The 10,310-nt window shown below is 38.4% G+C and overlaps 1 protein-coding gene across 2 annotated transcripts in view; it reads right to left on the bottom strand.

The window, feature by feature from the left end:
* Positions 1-947: 947 nt before the first annotated feature.
* LOC127803759 (protein trichome birefringence-like 14) overlaps positions 948-10,310 on the bottom strand; it is a 60,725-nt gene continuing 51,362 nt past the window's right edge. For both annotated transcript variants that reach the window (XM_052340222.1, XM_052340223.1), the window contains exon 5: positions 948-2,264. In XM_052340222.1, coding sequence (XP_052196182.1) covers positions 1,433-2,264 — 832 coding nt within the window. In that variant the 3' untranslated portion in view covers positions 948-1,432. The remainder of the gene's footprint in view (positions 2,265-10,310) is intronic.

Below are 10,310 nucleotides of genomic sequence, written 5' to 3'. Positions count from 1 at the left end.
ATTTTTTTACTTTCACACCTTTTTGTTTAGGTACCACAACACCTATTTTCTAGAATCGCGAAAAAATATTGTTGTGAAATTGTTTTAAAAATCATTATAAAATTTTAAAATCAATATGAGACCATAAAATATAAATTCTAAAAGTGAATATGAGATCAAACAATATTTAAAAATCAACCAATTTATAATATTAAATTAATGATAAAATTTATTATAAATTGTTTAATGTTATTACTTCCCTAATTATAATATTATGAACTATAATAATATTGTTATAATATATGCTATTAAAAATAATATCTTATACATTATCGCGTAATGCTTAAATGTTAAAAAATTATGATGTTATAACATGTAATGATGTTTTAAAAAAAAATTAGTTGTAGCGTATTAAATGTAAAACAAAAATATAATTACTGCAAAATTCTTTGGGTCATAGTGCAATTTTAAAAAAGTTAAAAGGGCATTGTATGCAATAAAAAAAACATAACTAGGCTGTTGCAGCAACCAGCTAGCGAAGCGCTGCCTGCCGCCTGTTACACCCCTACAAGTGGAAGCTTTCTATTGCTTCGAAGAAGCTTCACAAATTGCAGTATAGTGGGCTATTATGACAAGTAAATATTTAAATTTGATATTTTACACTGATATTTTATATCTTTATATTGGTATGATATATGGTACACAATACCAATATAAAATTTTACCATAAAAATCAAATTTGAATATCCAAATAACATTTCTAATTATTATATATACTAAATCAAAATAGTCAAAAATGGTGCCTCATGTTCAAAACTCAGCAACACGGATTCGTTGCACTCTCCAGGCTTTTATGCACTCGTGAAATCTACAACGTCAGTACAACTTTAGCCGAGAGAAGTAAAGACAATAGCTAAACAATGAAAAGCAAGAAAATGTTGGAGAGAGCAAAGTTGTACAATTCAGTGTGAGATAAATTGAATTCTTCTTATTGAGCTCAGGAAAAAGGTATATGAATCACTTACAAGAGATAATGTTAGGACACTCAAAAGTACATTTTAAGCCTGCGTTGGCTCCCTGTACCTTATGCTGAAATTTGTGGCCACGCTACGCACCAGTAAAATGACCCAACTTTGCATTGACATTAGCCATTCCCGAGTTGCATGCAGCCGGCCCCATTTACCAGGAGGCTCTGAGGAACTGCGGCATGGGTTCCGCTTCTGTATTGATTCAACAATAGTACAAAAAACTATTGTTGGCACCAAATGCAGCTTCTACTCATCAAAGAAGGAGTGGTCTAGTTACGTGAAAAATTATCACAATCAGTAGGCCAACTTCGACAATAAAGAATTGTGGTTTTTTTCGTTTGCTAAGCGTCGGCAACTTCTTGTTGAATGACATGATGGATCCTATACTTTGCGCAAAAAGGAGTCCGTCAGCAAGTTGCCGGACCCTATACTTGCGCACAAAGAAGCTCGTTCCATGTGTCGGGAATGCCGGGTAAGCACCAATGCAAGCAATCCTGGGCACCGGCTGCTGCTGTCTTGCTATAGCGGGATATGTGACCCTCATCCCTCAGTTGAGAAATGGCAGTTATATCCAAAAGCTTAACTTTAGTACCCTTGACAGCAGATTCAATAACAGGGTCGCTTGATTCATCTTGTGTGACTTCTTTACTCGCTCTTGCAAATGGAACGGTAATGTCACAGCTACCTCCAGTGTTCCACTCCCCATTAAAGAAATGCCTTGGAGAGATTGTCCTGAAGAAAGCTTTAAGTCGTGGATGCAAATTCATTTGTGAATCAATCCATCTGGCAATACTATGAACTGTAAAATTCTTTGCATTACCAATTTGTATCAGCTTTCTATCTACAACCGGCTTTCCATTAACATGCATCACCCACCGGTTTCCAGTGACCTTCCCTCTGTTCCAATGGTGTCCTGTATTAAGAACTAAAACATCAAACTGAGGCAGGAATCGACTCAAAAATTCAGGTGGGCGGTCCAAATGCATGGCAAAATCAGTGGTTGGAACTGTAATGTTTATAGGCTTTATGTCACAAAGGCTCGCTGACCAGTAATATAAAATAGTTGTATTGGTTTGGGGAAACCAGAAAGCCCAGCCATCAGGCCGTAAAGCTCCATGAGGTATTACAAGCCCATATTTCCATCCAATACTCTTAACTTCTGGTCGCTCTTCACCGCCAGTGACCATACACATGAGAGACTGGAACTGCTGCCTGCCCAAGGAATCTCCTACAAAAGCTATTGTTTTATCCTGCATTCTGAATTATAGAGAAATTTAGGGCAGTAAAGAAAAGCAAACTCAGCAAATCTAAGGAAAAAAACTATACTTTTCGCACAGATCATATTGATGAATTAATAAATTGATATCCGCAAATAAACAAGAACTCACTGAATAATATCAGTTAGCACGAATAACAACAAATTTAAAGTTTGAAGAAACCATACTAGTTTGCTGAAGCTATACTATGATGGAAAATTAGTGGATGGAAGAAGAATTAAAGAGCATAAGCCAATGGTTGCATAAAAATGGATGTAGGCAGACTTTCAAGAAATAAAATAATACAGAGAGAGAGAGAGAGAGAGAGAGTTCTTGCACTATTCTTTAATCAAGAAAGACCTTTTTCACACTCAAAACTTAAAAGACAGCATGCAGACACTACAAAACCCAAAAGAGACGAGATACCTTCTATATATAATACATCCACAGGATCCAGAAACCATAAAATATCAAAGATCCTTAAATTATGTAATTTTAGGACTTATAAATGGCTGAAGGAAATCGAAACCAGCTTGAAAAGTATACTTGAAATAGCACAGGCACAGAAAATCTTAAAACCAACAATTTATCAAAATAAGTTCCTAGAAACCAACTTCCTAAACTCCTACCAATTAACAACAAAAATATACCAAATGCTCAAAATGCTTGTTTTCCAACATATAAAAAAATTTGAATTGCTGAGATCATCAAGTTGACTACTGAACTTCTTGTCAGAGATGATAAAGAGTGATTGCAGATTTTAAGGGGCTGTCAAACAGGTTATTTTTTCTGAATTATTTCCTAATGCATAATTAGAAGGTTAGGTGTACAGATTTGGTAGGTTCTGTAAATCAATTAGAGATCGTCTCCATTAGAGGAAATTCCTAAATTGAGAATTTCCTATGATAGATTAGCTAAGTTTCTGTATATATTCAATTCTGGACAGAATGGATAAAATAATTAAGCCTTCTCTCTAATTCCTAACACTTGTACAGAAAAATGAAGTTCTTTTTGGTGGAAGATTTTCTGTTTTTTTCAAAAAGTATGTTTCAAAGGAAAATTTTCAGGTTTCAATTGCTACAATTGCAGGTAATACACCTGTAGAAATCACCAAATTGGTTCTGTTACCATATATAAAATCAAAAAAATTGTGGTTTCATTCCACAACCATCCAAATGAAATATCCATAACAACCAACATAGAGAAAATATTCATAACAAGCACCACAAAGATTGAAGTGAAGTTACCATTAGAAAATAAAACACCAATGAGTTCATGCAAATTTAAATAACAAAGTTTGTGATGGTTAAACTAACAAGGATGGTTCCAAATAGTTCAACCATCGTAAGTCACACCCTTGTGCATCAACAATTCAGAAAATTACCGATGCTTTTGTCAAAGACGATTGTATTTCCTTTCAATCATTTTATTCCATATCTCTCACACACAACAACAAACATTGCATCATCAATCTCTTGCCAATATGCAAGCGTAAAACTGGGTGCACCATTCGGGTCATTTAACTCATATAGAATTTCTAAAAAAGCATTTTTCATTTTTCTCCACCATCAAATTCGAACACCATTTCTTCCCATCTAAATATCAGTTATTGAAAAAGCAAAAAGAATATGTCATGACCCCAAGGGCATTAGTTGTAATTGTTTCTTGTATGTATTTTCCCTTGGGCTGTGTAGTGTGTACTTGAGTTGTTAGTTCGGTAATAACTGCACGGATGTAAACAGTCTATAAATAAGCTGTTGAATAAAGATTAAGTAGCGAATGATTGAATGAATAACAATTCTGTTTTCTCCCACAATTCTTATCTCCCTCTCTGTTCGGCTGAACCCTCCCCCTTTTTTCTGAATTTCTCCTTCTTTCTGTTCTGTTTCCCCCTCCATTCTGTTCTTCTTTCCTCAATTTCCTTCAAAATTCCATTCTAAACCCTAGGAAAACCTAGGGTTGTGACAGAATATAATAGCATACCAAAACTGTATCCCACCACATGCAGTTGGCTACATGATTTCTAGCTTCTCATTCATTTCTATCAATAATCTTATTTTTTTACAAAGCCTATATAATTAATACCAAACCTCAATGTCTTCCACCAACTCTTTCTTGGTCGTCCTTTACTTGCACTAAATACTTGTTCCATTCCACCCACTTTCCTAACAAGAGCCTCTATGCAGCGAAAGATTGAATGAATAACAATTATGTTTTCTCCCTCAATTCTTATCTCCCTCTCTGTTCGTCTGAACCCTCCCCCTTTCTTCTTAATTTCTCCCTCTTTCTGTTCTGTTTCCCCCTCCATTCTGATCTTCCTTCCTCAATTTCCTTCAAAATTCCATTCTAAACCCTAGGAAAACCTAGAGCTTTGACAGAATATAATAGCATACCAAGACTGTATTCCACCACATGCAGTTGGCTACATGATTTCTAGCTTCCCATTCATTTCTATCAATAATCTTATTTTTTATAAGGCCCATATAATTAATATCAAACCTCAGTATCTCCCACCAACTCTTTCTTGGTCTTCTTTTACTTGTGCTAAATACCTGTTCCGTTCCATCCACTTTCCTAACAAGAGCCTCTATTAATTTTCTCATATGACTAAATCATCTTAATCATATGTCACACATTTTATCTTCAATAGGAGCCTCTCTTAAGTCCAACCTAATTACAAATAACCTCATTTCTAATTTAATCCTTTTTTGTATGGCCAAACATCCATATAGTATCCTTGTCCTGGTTACACTCATATTTTTGCATATGTTGGTGCTTTATGGACTAGTATTCTATGCCATACAACAAAGCTAATCTTATAGCAATCAAGATTTTCTTTTAACTTTAATGTGATCTTACTATTACAATAAAGCACTCGATGCAGTTTTCCATTTTAACCATTTTTCCTTAATTCTATTGTCAAGACCTAGTCTTGAACCTAGGGTTTTTAGGATAGAAATGAGAGAGAAGAATGGAAGAAAGAAACAGAGAGAAATGAGAAACTAGATTCAGTACTTGATTGATTGATTCCCCAAACAGATTGGTTAGCCATAATAGCTAATCAATCAACAGTTATAATTCAGTTACAGGTTGTAACTAATCCTTTACATAAATAATCTGTTACAACTGATATACAAAATAAACTACTACACCCTACTGAAACCCTACGAACTCGACATTTTCATGTCCTTGAAAATTTTCTTGTCCTAAAGAAAAACAAAAAACCTAAGCAGCACGGGAGAATTGATTGAGCAAATCTGGCAAATATTTCTAAGTATTATTGTCCAGGTGTAGATGAGACCATTGAACCAATACTTGTGTAAGAGCTAGATTGCTCTTGTAAATCACTCTTATCCAAAATGACAGAAGGTTCCACCTTGAATTTCCAGCTGTAAGTAAGCAATGCATTTCTCTGACCACCTTCTATTGGTGAGTGTGAAAAAAAATATCACTCACTCTCCACTCCTCATCCCTTTGTTATGACCCTGGGGGTTATTTTGTAATTTCTCCCTCTAATAGACTGTTGGAGGAGTTAATAGGTTAGAGGGCGAGAGAGACTGTTGTAACAACAGGAGAAGACAATTAGGAGGTTAGAAGAATCATTGTATAGCTAGAGGTCTTATTAATAAGAAGATCAACGGCACCTAGGGGTTTTTATTGATTGATTGAATGAATAAACCTCTCTCTCTCTCTTGATCTTTCTGTTCTCTCTCTTCTTTTCTCATTCTTTCCCTCTCGTTCTACTATCGGCATTACGGAATTGCCAGCCCTAATTCAAGGGCTTGACAAATGTGGTATCAGAGCAGTACGATTAGGCTGAGAGGTTCGGAATTCAGGGCGCAATGGATGAAGGCACACGTCTGAAGTAGTGGGAGATCAAGTTAGAATCATTGGAGTTGGGCACAACCCATACCTAGGAGACCCTACATCAAACGCGAGAAGAATTGACTGAATGGAGGGAAACCATGCAAGCAGCTATGGAGAAGCAGCAAGAAGCAACAAATCGATGCCAAGAATGGATAGAGTTGCAAGGGTGGAGGATTGACAGCTTCCTAAGCATGCTGTCTTCGCTACCCCAATTCCGATTACCACTGGAATATCCACCCAGACAGACTTCTGAATCGATCTTGCCACACTAGGGCATTCTTGATGAAGTAGATCAAGGTGCGATGCAAGAAGTTATGGGAAGGAATCACCAACAAGGGACTCAGAACCATGTTCCCATGCCAAGATTGGAGATTCCAATGTTCGAGGGGAAGAAACCATAGTGGTGGGTGAGAAGGTGTTGACGATTCTTTTAATTTTACCGAATTTCAGAGGAGCAAAAGATAAATTTGGCGGCGGCTTATTTGAATGAAGAAGCAGATTCTTGGCATCAAGGATGGATTCAAGATGAAGGAATGCAGGGAAGTTGGGCTGAATTTGCTGAAGGGTTATGTGAACATTTCGGGGAGAAAAACATGACCGGTGTAGTAGAAGAATTCAACAAGTTAAAACAAGAAGGGGCAGTGATTGAATACCAAGCCCAATTTGAAGAATTGAGATCTATGGTGAGTACAGTACAGCCCGGACTTACAAAGCAGTACTTGGTATCGGTCTTCATTAGCGGATTAAGGGAAGAATTGCGACCAATGGCAAAGATGATGACTCCAACATCCGTCAAACAGGCAGCAGAAAAAGAAAGACTTAAGAGTTGGCCTTGGAAGCCATCTTCAAGAAACATAAGGTTCCCTATAAACTCAGTATTTTAGCAGGTTAGTATGGAGGGGGAAACGCAAGGCCACTGCTAACATGGCATAATCAACATAATTCTAAGGCACCAATAAATAATAATGGAAGTAAGGGAAATTTGATAGAGTAGCGAAGGCAGCTTGGGTTGTGCTTCAAATGCGGAGAAAAATATGGTTCGGGTCATCAGTGCAAAAGGCAGTTGATGAATATGGAAGGAGTTGATGGAGAACAGATGGAAGAAGAAACAGAAGAAGAGGAAAGAGATGACGAAGAAGTGCTGGGGCAAGAAGAAGGGGAAAGGCTAAGAGAGGAAGGAGGGGAGACTTCGTTCCATGCACTGAAAGGAAGCCCTATGGGGCAGATTATAAAAGTAAAAGGATAGGCGAGAAAACGAAGACTAATGGTGCTTATTGATAGTGGAAGCACTCGCAACTTCCTTAGTAAAGCCACAGGGACGAGCCACTAGTGTCCCATGACAGCCACAACCCCTTTGTCGGTAACGGTAGCCAATGGAAATAGAATGTACAATCATTATAAATGTCTAGGATTTACATGGATCATGCAAGGGCAAGACTTTGTGGCCGATTTGAGAATTTTAGAATTGGGTAGATGTGATATAGTCCTTGGCGTAGACTAGATGAGGACTATAAGTCCACCGACTTTTGACTTCAACAAGCTAGAAGTCACTGTGGTAATCGATGGAAAGAAGTCGACCTTGTTGGGCAACTTGGAGCAGGGAGAGTGCAAGCTGATTGAAGGAAAACGGCTGCAAAAAAATGATGTTGAAGAAGGGAGGGCAGATAGCCCGACTCTATTCTATACAAGCAAAAGAAATGGAAAGTGACAGTCAAGTGAAGGCAAAATTTCAGCTCACCAATACTAGCATCGATTCCCAACTCGCAAATAATGTATGCTTTTCAAAGAATTTGCATTCACTCTTGGTAGAATTTAAGGATCCATTTGCGGAACCCACCTCTTTACCACCCCAAAGACCATTGGACCACCCAATTCCTTAAACCAAACTCAAAACCTGTCAATGCTCGAGCCTATCCATACCCTCCTGTGCAGAAAATTGAAATTGAGAAGCAAGTTAAAAACAATGCTAGACTTGGCCATTATTCAGCCCAGCCAAAGTCCCTATGCTTCCCCAGTCCTCTTTGTTAAAAAAATGGGGATGAACTTAGAGGTTTTGCATAGATTATAGAGAGCTTAATTCCAACACTATCAAAAATAAGTTTCCTATACCTTTGATAAGTTTTCTATACCTTTGATTGATGACCTATTGGATGAGTTATATGGTACAAAAATCTTTTCTAAACTAGACCTTAGGTCTGGTTACCATCAAGGCATCAAATTAGGATGACACCATTTGACATTCATAAAACAACATTTAGAACCCACCAAGGGCTATATGAATTCATTGTTATGCCTTTTGGTTTGACTAATACCCCTGCCACATTCCAAGCTTTGATGAACCAGATTTTCCTACCCTATTTGAGAAAGTTCATCCTTGTTTTCTTTGACGATATTGTTGTTTACAACCCCACTATTGAACACCACCTCATGCATCTCTGCACTACATTTGAGATCCTTAAATCTCATCAATTGTATGTTAAGCTCTCGAAATGTACCTTTGCTGCGAATGAGGTGGAATATTTGGGACATATTATTTGTGGAGAAGGGGTATGAACGGATCCAAAGAAAGTGGAAGTAATGTTGGAGTGGCCTAGACCTAAAGATGTAAAGGATCTGAGGAGTTTCTTGAGATTGACCGGGTATTACAAAAAATTTGTGCAGCACTATGGTATTATCAGGATACCTCTCACTAAGTTGCTGAAGAAGGAGGAGTTTTAGTGGAATCCGAAGGCAGAAGCAGCATTCTTAGTCCTTAAGAAATCCATGTCTACAACCCCAGTATTAGCTCTTTTAGATTTTTCTAAGCCATTTACAATTGAGAAGGATGCGTGTGACACTGGTGTGGGAGTTGTATTGGTACAGGAAGGGCGACCATTGGCTTTTATAAGTCAAGCTTTGTCTCCAAGACACTTGAGATTAAGTGTGTATGACAAGGAGTTGTTGGTAGTGCTCGAAGCAGTTGACAAATGGCGACATTATTTGGAGAGCCAACCATTTGTGATCCGTACAGACCATGAGAGTTTACAGTTTCTATGCTATCAAGTCTTGAATCTGAGACTTAGGCAATTCTGGAAGAGCTGGGGATTTTAAGAAAAGAGAAAGGGAGGGAGAATTTGAATTAGAGAGAGAGAAGAGAGGGAAAGATCCGAATGTGTTCATTGATAGATCCCATCCTCATTTACACTGCCTTTTATAGGCTAACCCTCCTAGTTGTTATTGTAATTGATTGCCTACAAGTGGCATAGGCGGCACCGCCAATCACATGCTTTCTGTTATTACAGCTATAGTTATGCATCTATAGGTTTATTACACTTATGCCATTAGGCTTGTGACAATCTCTGCCCCTTAAAATCTTCCTTGTCCCCAAGGAAGGTGAGTAATTGAGCAGCTCGCGAGAATTGATTCAACAGTTGGGGTAGGTATTCCCAAGTGGCATTCTCAGGGTGCCGATTGGACCACTGGGCCAACACTTGGATGAGGGGCAAGTTGATGGACTACCTGTCTGTCGATGATAGCTAGTGGTTCCATTGCTCCGTCGGCCTCTTCAGCGGCAGGAGGCGGATCTGAGCTTACAGTAGCATTAGGCTCGATGTACTTCTTCAGGAGAGACATAAAATACGGGATGACATTCCACATTGGGAGGTAACTGCAGCTTGTAGGCGACTTGACCCACCCGTTCCAAGATTCGAAATGGTCCGAAGTATTTAGGATTGAGCTTGGTGGGGGTGGTAGCAGAGAAGGAGGGTTGTAGGAAGTGTCTGACCTTTAGAAAGACCTGATCGCCTACTTCAAAATTTCGATCACTTCGTTTGCGGTCCACGACCTGCTTCATCCTATTGTTAGCGGTAGCCAACTCTTGTTTGAGTAGTGAAATCATCTCCTGTCTGTCTTGCAAATACTTTGTTGTGTTAGATCGCGCCCTGTTGATACTAATCATGGCAAGCATTGTAGGTGTCTGGTATCCGAATAGAGCTTCCAAAGGAGTCTTCTTGTTGGTGTTGTGGTAAGTTGTATTGTACCACCACTGAGCTAAGGATAGCCACTTACCCCAACTCTTAGGCCGAGCAAAACACATACATCACAAGTAAGATTCCAAACACTGGTTGACTCTTTCGGTTTGCCCATCTGACTCAGGATGGTATGCTGATGACATATGTAGACTCATCCCTAGGTTCTTGAA

This window comes from Diospyros lotus, chromosome 6, assembly GCF_014633365.1.
Source record: "Diospyros lotus cultivar Yz01 chromosome 6, ASM1463336v1, whole genome shotgun sequence".
NCBI classification, from domain to species: domain Eukaryota; kingdom Viridiplantae; phylum Streptophyta; class Magnoliopsida; order Ericales; family Ebenaceae; genus Diospyros; species Diospyros lotus.
Note: the sequence above shows the minus strand (reverse complement) of the source record. Positions and strands in the feature narration are given on the sequence as shown.